Below are 20,223 nucleotides of genomic sequence, written 5' to 3'. Positions count from 1 at the left end.
AGGCAAAGCAAGCTAGGCTTGTTGTGCAAATATTCTCATGTGTTTGCTTGTTCGGATAATGATTTGGGATGCACAAGCCTTATTCAACATGAGATCCCTGTAATTGATGATGCACCTGTGAGTCAGAGATATAGAAGGATTCCACCTAGTCAGTATGAGGAAGTGAAAGATCACATCAAGAAGCTTCTAGAGCAGGGGGTGATTAGGGAAAGCAGTAGTCCGTACTCTTCCCCCTTGGTGATTGTCAGAAACAGTGTTGGGAATAATGCGTTACAAAGTAACACGTTACTGTAATTACACTTCTTTTGGCAGTAACTAGTAATGTAACAAATTACTTTTTCAAATTAATAACACAATTACAATTACTGAAATTTAAATGGGCTCGTTACTCGTTGCTCGTTTATGATCATCCGACTTTACGTGGCGCAAGTGAATCAAAAGACTACCAACATCCCTGGCGAGTTTATTTCTCAAAAGCGACTAGCGACAAATCTGCCGACTTTTTCTGACCATGGAAAGCAATGTTAATGTGTTGAATCCCAAAGCATTTGCCAATAAATTGGTACGGCTGATGCCGGTTTGCTCTACTTGCTTGTCTAATCCAGAAAGTCTGATGATCACAGCGCTTCCCACAGCAGGGGCCGTAGGATAGGGTCCACTTGTAATTGTTACCGGCGTACGCCGAAACCGGCCCAAGTGGGCGGAGTCAGCACTTATATTAAAACGGGCTACTCCGCGGCGTGCATAACAAGTGCAGCATTATATATTGATATGCAAATTATCGTATGACAGCAGCCAATAGCTACTTTTCTTGGAAAGTGATATCATCATAGTCATAATGGGTACAATGATAGATAAAATTTGACAGTTGTCTTGTCCCACACTAAAATAATATAGCTATGTGTAATAAGAGAATTGAAGCAGACATTTAAAAGTAACGCAAAAGTTACTTTCCCTAGTAACTAATTACTTTTATTATGCAGTAATTGGTAAAGTAATTACTTTTTGAGAGAAGTAACTAGTAACTGTAACTAATTACAAATTTTCAGTAACTTGCCCAACACTGGTCAGAAAGAAGGATGGTTCGAATTGTATGTGTGTGGACTATAGGTGGTTGAATGCGAAGACCCTGAAGGATGCATACCCGCTTCCATGCATTGAAGAGTCCTTGGATTCCTTGAGTGGTGCGAGGTGGTTCTCCACTCTGGCCTTAGCCAGCGGCTACAACCAGGTGGAGGTGTTGGAGAAGGTCAGACAGAAGACAGCATTCTGCACTCCGTTTGGACTGTATGAATTCAATAAAATGGCATTTGGTCTGTGCAATGCACCAGGGACATTCCAACGGCTTATGGAGCGCATCTTGGGTGATCAGCGCTTTCAATCCTTGCTGCTATACCTTGATGATGTGGTCGTCTTCTCTTCAACATTTGAGCAGCATCTTCTCCGGTTGGACTTGGTCTTGTCCCGGTCTGAGCAGTTCAACCTTAAAGTGAAGCTCAGTAAGTGCTCCTTTTTCAAGTCGGAGGTATCCTATCTGGGTCATGTCATCTCAGCGCAGGGGGTGTCGACTGATCCAGGGAAGATTCAAGCTGTGGCTGAGTGGACAAGACCACAGTGTTTCGGAGTTGCAGTCTTTCCTGGGCTTTGCAAGCTCTTATAGGAGGTTCGTAAAGAACTTTGCAAGCGTTGCCGCTCCTCTTCACGCCCTTTCTGCACTCGGTTCATCAAAGAAGAGCAGGCGTCATCTGCCTGCACACTTGTTTCACCAGCAGTGGAGCCCTGCATGTGAGGATGCTTTTCAGACCCTTAAGTAGGGCTGGGTATCGTTGAAACATTTTCGATACCAGTACCGGTACCGATACCTTGACTTCGATACCGGTTCCTGAACGATACTTTTTTCGGTACTTTACTCTCTCTGTAATAATAAAAATGTAATTTCAGCTGTAAAAAATAAGTCCAAATTTCTCAATTTCAACATTGTTATTTATTTAGAAAATTTTACACACCACACAAAATAAAACCCTAAAAATAAAATCCCTCTCCCTTTAACAATGAACGTGGTCACTGCCCTGTAGCATTCACTGACTCTCTGGCGGGGTAACGACGTCTTCTGCACCAGGGTGAAGGGTGTAAGCTCTGTGGCTCTCACTGTGACACGAGGGCGGGTTGAGAGTGGGACAGGGTGACCTGTCAATGAGCGCAAGAGTGTAAACAACACGACTCACGAGCTGATGATAGTGACAACGCTAGTAAAAACGCTAAGCTAACGTCAGCCAAGACAATGAAAAAAGCCCAGTTATCTCCAACAACAACTTATCCAACTAGCTAATTAATTACCTGAACATGTCGATGAAGTTGTCGATGCCTCACTTAAAGTTTCGGCGTCCGTGGAGGGTTCAACTTCTTCGGTGCTGGCTGCAGGCGTGCTGCTAACGTTAGCTGCAGCTGCTGCGGGGGACTTGGCTAGACTAGGCTATCAAATAAGTGTAGGATACACTCTTCAGCTTTTAGAAATATTTGGTGTTTGACCAGGCGTTTCCTCAGGTCAGACGTGTTCCCATGGCCAGCTTTGCATTTCGCATCACAAACATTGCAGCGAGCGTTGTCTGCGTCAAGTTTTGAAAGTGTAACCACACTTGGGGCCGCTTTCGGCTCGCCATCGCCCTGACAACAAGCAACAAGCTGCAGGGGTGACGTAATCTCGCTCTCAGAGTCTCGCTCTCTCTCTTTCTCTCTACTCTCTCACCCAGATGCGCGCTCAGGTACCGAAATTTGGCACCGATTGATTTTACGTGAATCGGTGCTCGGTAGTACCGACGTAATTCGGTCGGTGCCATAAAAGTATCGAAGTTCGGTACCCAGCCCTACCCTTAAGCAGAAGCTAGTTTCTGCACCAGTGTTAGCGTACGCTGATTTTACTAAATCATTCACCCTGGAGATTGATGCCAGTCATCAAGGACTGGGGGCCGTCCTTTACCAGGAGGTTGGTGGGCAAAGGAGGCCAGTTGCATATGCAAATAGGGGGCTGCGGGCCTTGGAGAGGAACATGGAGAACTATAGTGCCATGAAGCTGGAGTTGTTAGGCCTCAAATGGGCAGTCACAGACAAGTTTCCCGAGTACCTGATTGGCAGCAAGTTCACAGTCCTCACAGATAACAACCTGCTGAGTCACCTGCAGACCGCAAAGTTGGGGGCTGTGGAACAGCAGTGGGTTGCCGAGCTGGCCCGATTTGACTTCCAGATTGTATATCGCCCTGGCCGGCAGAATTCAGCTGCAGATGCCTTGTCAAGGCAGTACTCTGAGCCAACGCCCACTGGAAGGGAAGTGGATCCACACCCAGACCGCCACTCCACCCCCCCGCTCTTTGGCATGCTGCCAGTAGTGAGGAACAGGCAATTGTGTCCCCCTCTAAGCATGAGTCCACCGCTAGCTTTCCTTCCTAAAGCATGGAATCCTTGGCCATGCTACAACAGTATTGGCTGAAAGCAGAGAGACCCAGCCGGGAAGAGAGGTTGGGGGAGTCACCAAGGACATTGGAGCTGGTGCGACAATGGGAAAGGGTAGTAGACTGCAAAGGGGTTCTGTATCGTAAGCGGGAAAATCAGAAGGAAGGCCAACAGAAGCAGTTAATCTTGCCAAGGTCATTGCGGGGGGAAGTGCTGGCTCAGATGCATGGAGGGCATGGGCACCAGGGGATCGAACGAACATTTAAGCTTGTGAGTGTATGCTGTTATTGGCCTGGTATGGATCGGGATGTTGAAGATTTTTGTAAGTCCTGTGAGAGATGCATCATGTCCAAGGCTCCACAACCAAAAGTAGTGACATCTATGGGGAGCCTGTTGGCGTCCAGGCCTTTAGAAGTGGTGGCGGTCCTGGAGCCCTCGTCAGATGGGAGAGAAAATGTTTTGATTCTTACTGATGAAGTTTTTTTGCAGTGCCAACCCGGGACCAGCGGGCCACCACAGTTGCCAAGCGTCTGGTCAAGTACTGGATTCAGCCTTATGGAGTGCGAGCTCGGGTGCACTCAGATCAGGGCAGATGCTTTGAAGCTGAGGTGGTCAAGTCACTCTGTAATCTGTATGGAATGAGGAAGAGTAGAACAACTCTGTACCATCCGCAAGGTAATGGACAGTGTGAACGTTTTAATCGAACACTCCATGACCTGCTTCATGCCCTCATTCCAGAGAAGAAGAGGAAATGGGCAGAGTATCTTCCTGAAGTTGTATATGCCTATAACACTACGGAACATCAAAGCACGGGATATTCCCCTTACTTCCTCCTATTTGGACAGACTCCCTGCATACCTTTGGACCTCATGCTGGGTGGCGGGGATGACGATTTCGTTGGAGGTGTGGGGGAATGGGTTCAGGAGCATCAAGAGCGGTTGTGGGTGGCCTATAATCAGGCTGGGAGGCAGATGGAAAAGGCAGCAGAGTCTCGGCGTCAGCACCTGGGGCCGCCGACCAAGTATGCAGACTTGCAGCCGGGACAGTTGGTTTATGTACGGAACCGGCAATTTACTGGCAGACATAAGATTCAGGATCTCTGGCTCTCCATCCCCCACCAGGTAGTCTGTCGGTTGGATCCTCATAAACCAGTCTATACAATAGTGCCAGTGGATTCCTCGCGGCCTCCCAGGAATGTTCATCATTTAGTTGGCGTTCACTGTAGCTTGTATTTATGCAGTTGAGTGTCTGTAAACCTGTGGCACTGATGCACTTTATTCATGAAGCATTTATGAATATTGTGCTGACATTTGAACAGTTGTTGTACTCAAGGAACCGTGTTGTTTTTGATATCCAACTTGCCTCTTTAGAACATTAGTATTTTCAAATTAACTTATTGTGAATAAAGATTATTTTTGTAAACTACTTCGGTGTCTGGCTGCTTACCTTTAAGAGGTCCAAGACCTGCTCGATATCGTTCTAAGGTTACAGTTTGGCGCTGTTTGCAGGGTCCATTAATTGGAATATAGCAGTCAGGTTGGATTCGCACAGTGCTTAAAGTGTGGTATAAAGTGGGCTAAAGCAGTGACTACACCGGAACGGAGAGGGGTGGACCACGGAGAGAAGAGCGGCAGGACCAACTACAACGGAGGCCTCGGCCTGTTCAGTAGAAGTTCCCACCTGCCCATCTAACCAAGTGGGTTGTTGGTCGGTTGTCGAGTGACCTGTCCAGTGTGCTTGATAAGTAAAGAAGATGTCTTATGATGATGTACATTCCAAACTGCAAGCTCTTAGAGCAAGGGTACAGGCTGATAGGGAAACCATGTTTAAGTTGAAAGAAGCAAATGAGTCTTTACTGGGACAGTTGGAAACACAACAAGGGGTAGCTTCCCCCAGTCATAGGCCTGTGAGTGGGCAGGGGGGGGAAGGTGAGAGCCTAGCTGCTAGCTCCAGAGAGCGTATTATATATCTGCCAAAAGAGAGAAAATGTACAGTTTTCACTGGGGGTTCAAGCACTACTTTTTATGAGTGGTTAGATGAGTTGAATGCTACCTTAAGTTATCGCCCCTACACGGGTGCTGAAAAAGCAGCATACATTTACGAACAGCTAGAGGGTAGGCAGGAGATAAAATATCGTCCCCAAGCAGAACGGACAGATCCAAAACATGTGGTGGAGATTCTTAAAGAGATATATGGGCAGCCCCAGTCGCTCACTAAGCTACAAAAGCAGTTCTTCGATAGAAGGCAGAGGGAGGGGGAGTCTGTGCGTGAATATTCTCATGTGCTCATGGCTATTATGGAAGAAATTAATCATTGCAATGTGAGGGAGGCTTGGTGTGGCGATTTTGCTCTACGTGACCAATTTGCTGAAAATGTTTGTGATGTCGGTCTCTGGAGGGAGCTAAAAAAAACAATTCGGCAGCAACCTAGGATATCTTTTTTTGATCTCCGCAAGGAAGCTCTCCAGTGGGGGGAGGAAGCTGAGTTCAGTGTAGAACATATGAAGCGGGTGGTGGGGTCATGTGAGATGGAAGCCGCAATGGTGGAGGCTAGTGCAGTTACCGCTGCCGTCGATATAAAAACCGACCCAACCCTTGCTGAAGTCTTGGACATTTTACAGAAACAGCAGATTTTGATTGATGATTTGTCGCGAAAAGTATCTAATATGCAGGAACCAGGGTCCAGGCGATCCGGTAGCCGTAGATGGGAGCCCCGATTTGATCCATCAGGCCAGCCCATCTTCTTTAAATGTCAAAATGTTGGTCATATTGCACAGTATTGCATTGCTTCGCGGTCTAACCGTAGTCAAGATAGCAACTTTACACCCACGGTACCCATAGAGAGCGACGGGGGGGCCCAAATATCAGAACAACAGGGAAACTTTCTCCCCCTGTGGTGAGGAGCCAAACCACAGGTGGGGTGCAGTCAGGCTCAGGAACAGTACCTGATATTGATCCAGAAGCATATGAATGTCTGGTGGGGGAGTGCCCCACCGTCGAGGTCTCCATGGGAGGGGTAAAGTTTTGATGTTTACTGGACACAGGGTAAAATGTTTCCTCGGTTACTGAAAGGGTTTTTTGGGAACGTCTGCTGCCAAAATGGGATAAGGGTTTGGCTGACTGTGGGTGGCTGTCATTGAGTGGCGCGAATGGTTTGGATATCCCATACCTCGGCTACTTTGAAACTGATGTTGAAGCGGTGGCGCTGGGCAGGACTATACCACGGAGGGGCATATTGGTGGTGAAGGATCCAGTTGGCCAGGCAGCAAAAGACCGTAAGCGAGCAGTGCCGGGTTTAATAGGCATGAATCTGATTGAAAAGTGTTATCAGCTCTTATTCCCTGGTAATGGTCCTAGCCCACCTGTGAACAAGCAAATGTAATGGAGGGGAGAGGGGAAAAATGGATTGGAAAGTTCTTTTTGATCGGGTAGGGAGTAGTGCTGAGGCAACCAAGGAGCCAAGAAACAAATGGCAGTAACCAGTCCCACCACAACCAGCCCACCCGCTTGTGCCCAAGAGTACTTTTCTTCTTGTTACTCATACAACTGGGCAGAGCTCTGAACTCTGCCCGTCGTCTGTGTCACACCGTACTACTCTGGATGATTTTCTCTGTCGTACTGGCCGGCCTGCGATCCCCCGTGTCCTTCCGTCGTGTCTCCGCTCCTATCTCTCCAATCTCTCTCTCCCGTGTTGCTTTGTTTCCAGGCTTTGTTTCCGTGCCCCCAGGTGTGTAGTCCCTCCTCCAGTATGCCATTGGTTGCCCCCCGCTGCAACCTCGTGTCCGATCAATTTGAGAGCTTGACCAAGGTGCAGGTAATTGTTAATCACATGCCAGCAGCAGGAAGTTAAACAAGCGTTACTCACTGAGCAACAACAGCTTTCAAACTAAAAGCATGCAAATAAAACCAAGCACTGCAATAAACATTAACATTAAAAACACAAATGTATAAAGCCATGCAGTATAAAATAACCACCATAAACACTAAAAAAAAAATATATAAAAATATATTAAAAAAAATATATAAATATATAAAAATATATAAAATATATATATGCAATATAAAATAACCACTAAAACAAATGTATAAAATCATACAATATAAAATAACCACAGCAAACAAATAAGAAAACAAATAACAGTGGTACTTCCACCCTGTGACACAAACACATGAGAATATTTGCACAACAATTGCCTAGCTTGCTCTGCCTGATTGTCTGTACGCCCGGGAAAGAGCAACTGGGCTATCTCGGGAGGCACTTTCCTATCCCCTAAGGATACATGCTGCTCCCTAAGCGCAACCTGTTCTTCCTGTGGACCCATCCGCTCAAAGCAGATAGAAGCTCCCTCCCCAGCTATTATCTCTGCTGAATGCAGTGATGCAAGGCGTGTCTGAGGTTCCAACCTAACATCTGTGGAACCAACATTGATTACAGGAACAGCTAAATGTCCATTGCTAATCTCCACATATGCATTAGAGACCACTAGACCCCCGGGCAAGGTGCCCTCCTCCAACCCCAAAAGCTCGACTAACACGGAAGACTGCGATAAGAACTGACTGTTAGGCCCAGATGCTGGGACAAAGCATACCGAACCAGCAGGGACTATGAAGGGGGAGGAGGTGGTAGCAAACATCTTACTCTTGGAGCGCCCCGGTGGCTCACCGAGTAGAGCGCATACCATAAGGCTTAGTCCTTCCCGCAGCGACTGGGGTTTGAATCCGGCCCGTGGTCCTTTGCTGCATGTCCTCCCCTCACTCTCTCTCCCATACCTTCCTGTCTCTCTCTCACTATATCTGTCAAATAAAGCATAAAATGCCAAAAAAAAACAAAAAACGTCTTACTCTCTAACGAGACCACCTGCTCATTTTGACACACAGCAAAAGCAGTCTGCCAGCCCTGACTGTATACAGGGGGTGGCGGTGGGCTAGGACCATTACCAGGGAATAAGAGCTGATAGCACTTTTCAATCACATTCATGACTATTAAACCCAGCACTGCTCGCTTACAGTCTTTTGCTGCCTGGCCAACTGGATCCTTCACCACCAATATGCCCCTCCGTGGTATAGTCCTGCCCAGCGCCACCGCTTCAACATCAGTTTCAACTGACTCAAAGCTCTTGTTTTTCCATTTATCAGCCAATACTGATTCTCTACATGAAGTAACTGTTGCCCACAGTGGGATTTAAGGCTTCCCGCTAATTGTTCGTGACTAAGTTCGTAACTTAGTGTTTTATATGCTTAAATGTGTACAGATATTTATGAAATTTGATACCTAGCTTCTGAAATGTGTATGAAATTACGTCACTTAGCTTCCGGTTGGGAACTCCATATAAAAATACCGGTAAACACCGGAAATTACGCAAGTGACCGAAATTGGATATAATTCTGTAATTCTGTATAATTCAAGGCAGTGATGGTTAGCTGACCGGGTTAGCGAGCTAACAATGTGACATTTTCTAAAACATAAAATCAGTCAGATGTCTCAGTGGGGAAATGATCAGTTTCCAAAAACAGGAAGGTATATTCACAATGCAATCAGCTGTTCACAGCCACTTCTGCCCAAGGGCTGTGGACCTCCAATATGGCCGCCAGAGGGTGTTATGTCACCTGAAAGCTCTCTGTTGGACTTGACTGCCTATGTAAAATACATGTAAAAAAAAAAAAATGTTGCCTAATTTGGAGTTTGGTCTTGACTTGGTCTCAACTCCCTGAACCTGGTCTTGACCAAATTCTACTGGACCTGAAATTGAGTGGTACTGGTCCTCCATAAGATCACATTCCTAAATTCATAGATTTCAGTGACCTAACATGGTTACACCGTTTTTCATTTTTAAACAGAGAACAGCGGCTTGTTTTTTTTTTTAAATACATTTTGATCTGTGAATGAACATTTTTCCTAAAGGGCGTACAGTGAAATTGCAAAAGAAACTAATGAAATGTTGTTGTCCCTTCACTTCTAAAGCCAAGTTAGCCTACTACATTTGAATTGTCCAATGACTGTGAAAGGAAGAAAAAATTAGTAGCCAAAGTAAAGCTACACTGGCTATCAGCGCCTTCTGTATAAAAATATCGGTATCGGCCTTCAGAAACCCTTATCAGTCAGTCCTGAAGCGAGTCTGCCTGGGCGTGTTTTTGCCTCGAGGCGAGTGGAGAAAGGGAGAAAGCAAGGAATGTACGTTGCTGGGAACAGATTATGTTGAGGGCTTGGAGCCAAAGGGGCATAAGTGCGTTATAGTAGATTTTACAGGAGGGCCAAAACAAATTTTGATCAAATTTGGATCAGCTGCCGTTACCACATACTAAGCACAATATTTTAACTTTTTGTGTTATCAGATTGAGCATTATTATAAAAACAATACTGCTAGAGTTTAAGTTGAATTATATTTGTTAACTTTTTTAAAAATGGCAAAAGAGTGAAATACGCCTTTTTGGCACAAACATTGTCCCAATACAGCCATGCAGAATATGGGCGTATGTAAGTAAACAATTGTAAAACACATTAATTTTAATACAAATCTAGTAATTACACTTCAATCAACACTGAAATACAAAACAAGATCAGAATGAATATCTTTATCTTGAAGAAATATGCTCAGCAACTTTCACCAAGGCCTTTAAAATTGTAGACTACATGGAACATATCAAATTGATTGATACATTTTTCATGTTAAAAATTTTTAATAAACCTTTTTAATAAACCTCTGCAGACATAAGAAACTACTTTTGATTCTAAACTACTACTTTTTTTTTTCTTTTGCTAGTATAATACATCGTGTCGCAGGACTCAGGGCCCAGGACTCATAAAACCTCCTCGTAAAACTCCTCATAACACCGAGGGAGAACTTCAGCTACCAGCAGTCTTACTATCAGAGCTCATCTTGACCAGTTCACACTCCTAACATTATAAAATAACATTTTGAATCTATAGGCCTAAGTATTGAATGGGAATATTAACATATTTACATTCATCTAATATTGACCTTGAATATTAATTGAATATGAATAGGATACTAAAAATGATGTGATCATGCTGCCATGCTAGCATTACTTACAAAACCCTACTTTTACTGTTACGGCTTTCAGTTTTTGTTTAATTAAAACTTATGGGTCATGATTTCAGTTGTGTCCTTTTGGCACTGAAAAGATCTCACTGAGACCATTCAATTGATACAGTATATAATACTCATATTCACCCAAAATCGCACTTTTGGCTCCAATCCCTCGATTTGTAATGTTAAAATGTCATGAACTCTCAGTGAAGAAAAATAGGTGATTATGAGAAGTGAGGACACACTTTGTAGGAAGAGTATGGTGTGACTTCGGAGGAATGTTTTTTACTGGAAGTTTTTCAGATGGCTGGGAATTCCTCCGTTGTTTACACTTGCGCTCCCTCACACTGCGGGTGAAAGTGTGTGTGTGGGATCAGTATGGGTGTGGTTACTGGGACACGATGACGCTTGCTGTAAGCATGAAGTGGGTGTGCTTGGTATATAAGTAGGACTATTATGTGAATTTCCTGGTGTGGACTTTGAGCTGGCACACACGGTTCCTCATCCGACGCCCAGGTGAGTGTGTGAGGGGAATAAACATGTGATTATTAAGAGTGTGAGTTTGTTAAAAGTCTCATGAAGCTGCTTGAGTCGATGCTAAAATGTGAGAGGTTTTTTTGTCAGGAGTCAGAAGTAAAATCTGTGTATTTGGCATCTTGTGAGAAATGTTTTAGAGAGTTGTAATCTCGGGTTTTGTTTTTGAGTGTTGCTTTGCCGTTTACCGTAGATTCAACTTATTTTGACCAATTTCTGAAGAATTTGTATTTGCTTACCAAAGACAGGTGACTGTTTGTAATATTCTTACTCTACTGTTTGCCTAGAAAATCAGGTAAAGATGAAGAGTCTGATTGGAAGTTGTGGACTGATCTTCACTTTTCTCTTGAGCCTCTCAGAACAGACTCAGGTAAAAACACACATTCACCATAATAATAATGCAATAATAAAACATTCTCTCTCTGTCCTACTTACTCTAAAATACTCTTGGCTGAACTTTAAAAAAAATCCTCTGTCCTCAGGGTTTGTTTGTATTTCTAATTTACACATGCAAACATGTAAAGATTTTCTCTTCTGCCAGAAGCTTTGTAATGTAGATTAAGAACTCTATCTGTTTGTATTGCTAGATCCAGCGAAGATCAGCTTCTCCTCAAGGTATTGTGCATGTTTTTATTATTTACAGATGAAGTACCAGGTCTAAAAAACCTAAAAAGTTGCCACACATTTGAATTCAGCTTCAACTTTGGTCGTCTCCTCCTTGTTTATAGTGTGCTTTGCTGTGTTGTTTTTCTTCTGTGTGTGTGTGTGTGTGTGTGTGTGTGTGTGTGTGTGTGTGTGTGTGTGTGTGTGTGTGTGTGTGTGTGTGTGATGCAGTCTCAGCAGGAACAGACTGCACACAGATTAAGGCTCTCTCACCACATGCAGCCAGTGGGGTTTACATCATCCAGCCGCCAGGAGTCAAAAAACCTTTCAAGGTATCAGAACACAAATAGACGTGGGAGAGGTGTGACCGAGTCAACTTTGCTCGAGTCCCAAATCAGTCTCAAGTCCTGAAGCACAAGTCTCAAGTCAAGTCCCAAGTCTGAATGCAGATTATCAAGTCAAGTCCATGTCATTAATGCCAAGTCTCAAGTCTAAATGTAGAACAGCAAGTCAAGTCAGAACAAATCACTTCAATCTAAATCATTTACACAAACACACGATCTCAAGTCGAGACTTTTCAAGTCATCAAAGCACAAGTCAAAGTCAAGTCCCAAGTCACCAGAACCCAAGTCAAGTCAAGTCTTAAAAAAGTAGCTCATTCAAATCTACTCTGAGTTACTTATAAAATACAGACAGTGTTACAGCCTATGTTCTTTCCCATGTAATGCAAAAAGGACAAGAGCACAGAGAGTTCAAACTATTAATGAAACAGGAAACGTTAAAAAATAAAATGCATAATTAAAACAAAGCGTGAATCAACACGATTCATTCACCACAATTAAGACTGGTCAGTTTCTGATGCAATGCTTAAGTAGAGCCTACAAAATCTGTTTTTTTTATTGGAATTTTTAGAAAATACAAAATGTGCAGCAGGTCATACAAAAATATAAATAACAAAATCTGTATTTAATAAGTGCTCAGATATAAAACATAGTGAAGTACAATGCTTCAGTCAAAACACACTTCAGTATAAGCAAAATTACAAGAGCACAAAAATGCTACTCAAAGTAATGTAAATGTAATTTGTTATTTCCATTTCCTTTCCAAAAAAAAGTGATAAAAACGCAAAATACAGTCATAAAAACAAAAAAAGTAGAGAAATACATTTCAAATTTGTGCAGGTGAGATATCTCAACTCCTTCCAACTTTTGCGCACATTCACTGCAGTCATACCTATGAAATTATCCATCAAAATCTATAAAGTCAAATGCTCCTTTTAAAGGATTTACAGAAACAGAAACAATCTTTCTGATCTTTACTTGTTTCTGCAGCCAAACATTCCTGTTCAGAAAGTTGTTGTGAAAATGCACGGCAGGTTGTTTTCTGACATCATGCTGTATTTACTGGACTTCTCCTCAGGCTTACTGTGAGATGCTGCCGGACGGAGGCTGGACGGTGTTTCAGAGACGAACTGGAGCAGATGTTTCCTTCCGCAGGAGATGGGCAGCGTATAAAAACGGCTTTGGAAACCTGGCGAGTAAGTAAAGTAGGCCTTATACTTATACGTGATGTTTACCTGGAGCTGCTGTGTGTCCTCTGCTGTTCAGTTATTGAGCCTGATAGAAAAAATGTGGTCGACTTCATTGAGGGTTTAAAGCTCCTTTAACTGCCACACAGCCTGGCTACTGGAAATTATTTTAACTAGAATGTATACCTCCTCCTCTCCTCCTCTCCATGTCTCCTCTCCTCTCCTCTCCTTTCCTTGTCTCCTCTCCTCCTCTCCTCTCTTCTCCTTATTTCCTCTCCTCCTCTCCTTTCATCTCCTCCTCTCCTCTCCTCCTCTCCTCTCCTCTCCTCTCCTTTCCTCTCCTCCTCTCCTCATCTCTTCTCCTTGTCTCCTGTCCTCTCTTCTCTCCTCTCCTCCTCCCCTCTCCTCTCCTTGTCTCCTCTCCTCTCCTTGTCTCCTCTCCTCCTCTCCTTTCATCTCCTCCTCTCCTCTCCGTGTTTCCTCTCCTCTCCTCCTCTCCTCTCCTTTCCTCATCTCCTCTCCTTGTCTCCTGTCCTCTCCTCTCTCCTCTCCTCTCCTCCTCCCCTCTCCCCTCCTCTCCTTGTCTCCTCTCCTCCTCTCCTCTCCTCTCCTCTCCTTGTCTCCTCTCCTCCTCTCCTCTCCTCTCCTCTCCTCCCCTTGTCTCCTCTCCTCCTCTCCTCTCGGGACACACAAACACACAAACACACAAACACACAAACCACTCTCCAATTAGTGGGATACTAATTACACATAACACCCTTCACCCAGCAGGGGGGCTGGTGGTGAGAGATGAGGAACTGTGGTTGAAACAGACACTTAGAGACACAAATAATAAGAGGAACAACCTCTATCAAAAACAAATAAACATACTGTACATCCCTCCCCTTTTGTCTGTCTGTATTGTCATCTATTGCTCAATGGGCAGAGCATGTCACTAACACTGCCTGGGTCACAGGTTCAATTCCCTGTGTAGCTCAATGGGTAGAGCGGGGCAAAAATAACAATGTGCATAATTTTCTTTATTGATATTGTCAGGGAAAAAAGCAAAATCCAGCCTTCAGACCAATCCACCAATCCTGGCATCCTTGCGCCCTAAAGCTCTTTTTATAATTGGAGCGTTCTTTGATCTGATCTGATCTGATCTGATCTGAGACTCTTCCGGCTCTGCCGCCTTGCCTGACTTGTTGGTGACAATGCATGCAAAGTCTTAACTTTAAGAAGATCCTATATGTTGTGAAGTGTTAGTGCAACCTCGATTTGCATGGCTTTGCTTACAAATCACTATTATGTCAGCAAAATAATGAGATTTACATATCGCTGTTGTCGGGTGAAAACCTTGTATCTCCAAAATGTCAACCTTAAGAAAGAAATACAGCCTTGTTTTTAGCTGGACAACCATGTGACCATTGAGTTTATCTAATTTGTTTTAAAAAGGTTTCATAAATCCAAGTGTTGTAGAACTTTCTCAACCCATAGAACACCATGGAATCCCTCAATTGAAGTTAAATCATGAAAATCAACAAAATTGGAGTTATGAGGTTTTCATCTGACAGCAATCATATGTATTTCATTTTTTGACCAGCACTATTAAGCAGCTTTCCACTCACTGCACACATTTAGTGAATAGCATGCATGGCTTTCTGATTTGGTCACTTTGGGAATATAGTGCGTGCTGCATGCTTTTCCCTGCAGAAACTTTCAGTGAATCTGGGCCTCAGTGGGCTTCTTTAACCACCTGTCCAGCTGTCCCCTGTGTGTTTTAACAGGTAGAATATGACACGTATGCTGCCTATAGTTCCCTACTGATGTAATGCATGCTTAACATGGATGCTCTCTTGGCAGTGTAAGGTGATTTGAATAAAAGTGTTGGTTAATTGGTGCAAGCAGATGACAAGGCAGTTACACAAAACAGGTTTGACAAACTAGATGCAGGACAAAACATTACAGGATCTCACATATAGTGCAGACAAGACTTTACTAGAATAAACAAAAACAACTATAAGTATGTGGAGGACTATAAGTGTCACGGAAATAGTAATAAAGCATTTAATGAATTAATAACTAATTGTACAATAAAAATAGGCATTAATTTACAAATTTAAATTACAAATTAATTTATTCAATTTACTAAATTACAAAGTAATAAATTATTTGATACTTTAATGGGCAATAAAAAGAGGAATTATAAAAATAATTTACAAATGAAATATTAATCTATCAATAAATAGTTCAAATTAAAAAGGGATTTACAAAAACAACTATAAACAGTCAATAAGTACAACATTTAAAAATACATTAATGAATTTATAAATAAATAATGGAATTTAAAAATCTATTTGAAAATGCAGTTTAAAAAGAGAAATACATATCTGGATTCACAAATTGAATTAAGAATACAGATTTTAATCAGGCATTTAAAAGGGCAATTTTCCTATTAGCTATTCGATTTGCTTAGTCATTTAGCTTCTCCTTTTAGCCTTTCCGTGACACTTTGGGCCTGGATGTAACAAGCTCTCTGATTGGCTATCACCTGGCATGTCATATGCACACGTATGACATGGATGTGGGAAGGAGAAGGTAACCAATCAGAGAGCTTGTTACATCCCATGGCTAATTGGTTAACATACTCGTGGTGTCATGGCTTCGTAATCCGATTCATGACTTGTTTTGCCATGAAAGTAATCCTGGAAACATTGAATCGCTTCCCTCAGAGGATCACTGGCTCGGGCTGAAGAGGGTTTCCTGTCTGACCAAGAACCAGAGGAAGCGGTGGAGCGTGAGGGTCGACCTGTGGGACCATGAGGACGGCACCGCCTTCGCCGAGTACAGCGACTTCAGACTGGGCAGCGAGAAGCAGGCGTTCAGACTGACTGTTGGGGAATACAGAGGGAACGCAGGTAGACCCGGCTTTTCTTACTCTACTGCTGCTGAATATGAATATGAAATCTCCTTCCTCCTCCCTTTCTTACACACATACACACACCCCAATATTTCCTGTATTTTTAATTTATTCATTCTTTTTCTCATATACTGTTTTCCTCCTTAAATGTTGATGTCATTTAATCTTATCCAGTTCAGTTGTTTTTTTTTTGAGGTGTGATGATTTCATTGTTTCATTTATTTGTTTTTTTGTTTGTTTTTAATCTCAATGGCAAATTCGTATCATGCTGTTCTTTGTGTGTTATCATTTTATATATGCAAATTAAAAGGTGCTAAGTTCAGAAGGGTAACCCTAACCCTAACCCTAAACATCAATATGTCATTGTTATCAAATTAATTATGAGACCTTGATATGATTACAGTAAACAAATGAATCCATGTTGGAGCTGATTGTGTTCCTCTGTCTCACACCAGTAGTATTGTTAGTTCTAGTGTTTCTCCACATTAAGACTACATTTCCCATAAGCCCCGTTGCTTCCTGCCCCCCCCTCCCCCTGCCTGAAGAGGCTCAACATGTTGGAAGTGATTTCTCCATCTTCCTTTCCCTCCTTCTACAGAGCCCCTAAAGTCCCGAAAAGTGATATTTTTTTTTATCTTCTGCGCACTAGATAAAATAATATCACCTAAAAAAAAAAAAAATCACCTTGTGCGCACAAGATAATTATCTTGTGCGCACAAGGTGATATTTTTTTTATCCTTCCACCATCTGCTGCCAGAAACTCTTTCAGCTTTAGCTCCGTTTGCTCTGGAAGAACAGAACCTCTTCCTGTTTTGTGCCGGAAAGCGATCCAGCAGATTTTACCTCCATATCCACCAGGTGGAGAAACAATGGAGGATGCAGAGTAGAGGCTGGTAGGGGCTGACAGTCGGGTTTGTTTACAGTAATTATACTAAAGTGTTCAAAATGAATGGGATAGTGATGTATTAATGTTAAAATGCTACACATAGCACCACAAAGAATTACCGACTCTAGAGACTGACTTTCCATTCCAACTCTCTCCGAAGGCGACGCCATCCGTGGGGCGTACGCCGGCATCGACCAGAACGGCTTTGGCTTCAGCACCGTCGACCGCGACAACGACGGCTGCTCGCCCTGCATCTTCGGCGACATCGCAGAGAGGGACTGCAGCTTCTCGGAGGGCGGCGGCGGCTGGTGGTTCAGCCGCTGCGGCTCCGCCAGCCTGAACGGCGACTGGCACCCCGTCGGAGAACACCTGGGCTGGGCGTCCGGCCTCCACTGGCTCACCTGGAAGGGTCCCGCCCCCTACTCCGCCCGCGCCACCCGAATGATGATCAAGTCTGTGTGAAAGGATCCCACCACGTTGCTTTTCACTGCAGCTTTTAACACAGATGAAAAAAAAGCATTATGACATTTACAGAAGAAACTTAAGTGCAGCAGTGAACACAACACAAACGACAGAGTGCAACAGTGCTATTCATGTATTATACAATTCACTTCACAGAAGTTGCATTATGTGAAATTACACTTCAAGATGTAATAGTGCAAATTGGACAGCTGAAAATAATTTCTGAATTTGAGTGTGTTCATCTTCTGTTCTTTGCACTGATTAAGCCAAATCTCTTTATCTGAACACCTCAGAATTACAATGTTTAGTGCTGTATCACAACTTTATAAAGCTTTTCTTGTGTCTTTTTTTTTTAGCAATTTTGCTCAGTTACACAAAACAGTATTAGCAAAAACTGTCAATAGATCAAAGGACAAACCTTTCGTGAAATAAGGTTCACATATACCGCACAGTTTGTAAACACTTTGCAATATATTTTCAAATGAAACACAGACTATGAAATGCATATTCAATTAAATAGTTTTCTTTGCTAAAAGTGTTTGTTGTGTGCAAGTGTTTATTTTATATCTGATATCTGTGTTAACTTCCACACAATGACACTCAGCCTTGAAAACTTGTTTCATAACATTAATGTTTCTTCACATTGACACCAAAATACTTTGGAGGTAGAAGCCATGTTGTCTCTCTCCCTCCAACATTTTTTTTTTTTTTTTAACTTTTTATTTATGAACATTTTTCACAGTATAAGGACAACAAGCAAAAAGAAAACAAGAAACAAAAAAAGAAAAAAAAGCAAACAAATATGAGGTCATGGGGTGATCAATAAATCAAGGCAAATTTGCCTACTTTAAAATAAAATATTGCACGATACATACAATAATTATGAAAGATCTGTCTCATTGGCTAAATAAACACACCATTTTTCCCACCGTTTTTCACCCACTTCTTTTTGGAGCCGTATGGAGTAGGTCATCTGTTCTAGAAGATGTAGGTGTTTAACAATGTTGACAAAGAGGCCAGCAGTAGGGCAGTTTTTCTGAAGCCAATATTTTGTAATGGCCTTTTTACTTGCTGCCAGCAAGATCTTTAGGAGGTAGGCATCATCTTTACTTAACCTGTCAGGAATATGTCCAAGATAGAGGGATGTAAATGTTGTACTGATACTAAAACCCAGGGTTTTTGAGATGATTGTTGTTACTTCCTTCCAAAAAATCTGAATAAAGGGACAGGACCAGAAAACCTGAGCATGATCAACCATAATTTCCCCACATTCCCTCCAGCAGCATTGCCGAGTGCCAGTTTGTTTAGACCTCTGCTTAGGAGTGATAAAAAAGCGAATCAGGTTCTTCCAACAGAAGTCTCTCCAGGTCCGGGAGTTGGTGGAGGACGACTGCGTTTCCCAGGCATTCAGCCACATGTCTTCAGTTATTTCAATGTCCAGCTCCTTTTCCCATCGTTGTTTCACATAGTCCGTAGTGTCCTTATTCAGTGATGTGATGCCATTGTATAACTTGCTTATAAGACCTTTATTGCTTCCTGAGTTATAAGCATCAATAAATATATGAATAACAATTGGTGGCTCTCCTGGATTAGAACCTCTTACTTTTTTACAAAAATAATCACGAAGCTGTAAATACCTGTAAAAGTCCTGCCCACCCAACCCATATGTCTGACATAGATTATCAAAACTATTAAGCTCCCATTTTTTAACAATCTTGCATATGGAAGTGATACCAAAATAGACCCATTGTCTATATCTACGATCTTGTAACGCTGGCGTAAAGTCAGGGTCATATGCCGGCCATCTAAGCAGTTTAAGCTCTCTTTGAAGTTGGAAACGTTTAACCACTTCCACCCATACTTTCAGTGAGAAATTCACCCATTGACTCGCCGTCTGTAATATTTCCTTCTCCCTGCCAACACAGCCAAGCAATGACTGTATTGGTGTATCTATTAAAGATAACTCCATACTCTTCCATTTAGCTACATAAGATGGGTTACACCAATATACAAGAGGTCTCAACTGAGCTGATAAATAATAATCCTTTAAAGATGGGAGGGCCATGCCCCCCCTCTCCACCAGCAGCCGAAGGGTAGAGAATTTCACCCTTGGTCTCTTTTTATCCCAAATGAATGTGAAATACGCTTATTCCATTCTCTAAATTGTTTCTGAGGGATTTCTACTGGAAGTGATAGGAAAAGATATAATAATCTGGGAAGAATGTTGATTTCCCTCCAACATTTGTAAACTATAAAAATATTTTTCTAGCTCTGAGTCCATGAGAAGGCACTTAACAAATAACAAGCTGTATTATTATAATTAGTAATGTCTTTACAGTTGGTTCACTTTACTTCAAACTAATTTTTTTGATGAAGTGTTTTAGAAATATACTCCAAGCAGTTGCATGGGAATATTCTGACTCGGTTTTCATTACTAAAACTGCAAATTAATTCCTTCTTTTCCCTGACACAGAAGTTAACAGTTCTTGTATTCAACAGTTTTGTCAGATGATAAAAAACATGGTGAACTGTAATTTCCTCTCGTACTTCCAACATCAATTCTTTTAAGTCTCATAAAACTGCTTGTACATACATTTGTCCTCAGTGCCCAACCTGGACACACTGGAACCTAACAGTATCTTGTTCAAATCGCAAGGTTAACAGATACCCAATATATAATCTAATAGGTTTTCTTATTTTTACATGCAATCAATCTCAAATGTGTTGCATTCTTGCCTTTTGTAAAGTTAAATATAACTATACTGTATGTGAAATTCATGTTTACTTCTGATTCAACACATTGTAACTTTCCATGA

The 20,223-nt window shown here is 42.4% G+C and overlaps 1 protein-coding gene across 1 annotated transcript; it reads left to right on the top strand.

Moving 5' to 3' along the window:
• Positions 1-10,449: 10,449 nt before the first annotated feature.
• LOC139660124 (angiopoietin-related protein 5-like) lies at positions 10,450-18,943 on the top strand. Its single transcript, XM_071538181.1, has 7 exons — positions 10,450-11,011; positions 11,317-11,399; positions 11,617-11,644; positions 11,864-11,964; positions 13,052-13,169; positions 15,872-16,057; positions 17,106-18,943. Exons 2-7 carry the CDS (start codon positions 11,331-11,333, stop codon positions 17,405-17,407), a joined length of 804 nt encoding a protein of 267 aa, XP_071394282.1. The 5' UTR covers positions 10,450-11,011; positions 11,317-11,330; the 3' UTR covers positions 17,408-18,943.
• Positions 18,944-20,223: the final 1,280 nt, after the last annotated feature.

This window comes from Centroberyx affinis, unplaced genomic scaffold (assembly GCF_046629955.1).
Source record: "Centroberyx affinis isolate AG114_WGS23_722 - 3 ecotype Tasmania unplaced genomic scaffold, CSIRO-AGI_Caff_v1 ptg003220l_1, whole genome shotgun sequence".
NCBI lineage: Eukaryota > Metazoa > Chordata > Actinopteri > Beryciformes > Berycidae > Centroberyx > Centroberyx affinis.
This window is presented reverse-complemented; position numbering and strand designations above follow the sequence as displayed.

Excerpts from the sequence above, each read along its gene's own strand:
- LOC139660124 (XM_071538181.1), top strand. The coding sequence starts at position 11,331 with ATGAAGAGTCTGATTGGAAGTTGTGGACTGATCTTCACTTTTCTCTTG. Across the intron at positions 13,170-15,871 it reads CGGCTTTGGAAACCTGGCGA|AGGATCACTGGCTCGGGCTG; the intron begins GTAAGTAAAGTA and ends CGCTTCCCTCAG. Across the intron at positions 16,058-17,105 it reads GGAATACAGAGGGAACGCAG|GCGACGCCATCCGTGGGGCG; the intron begins GTAGACCCGGCT and ends CTCTCTCCGAAG.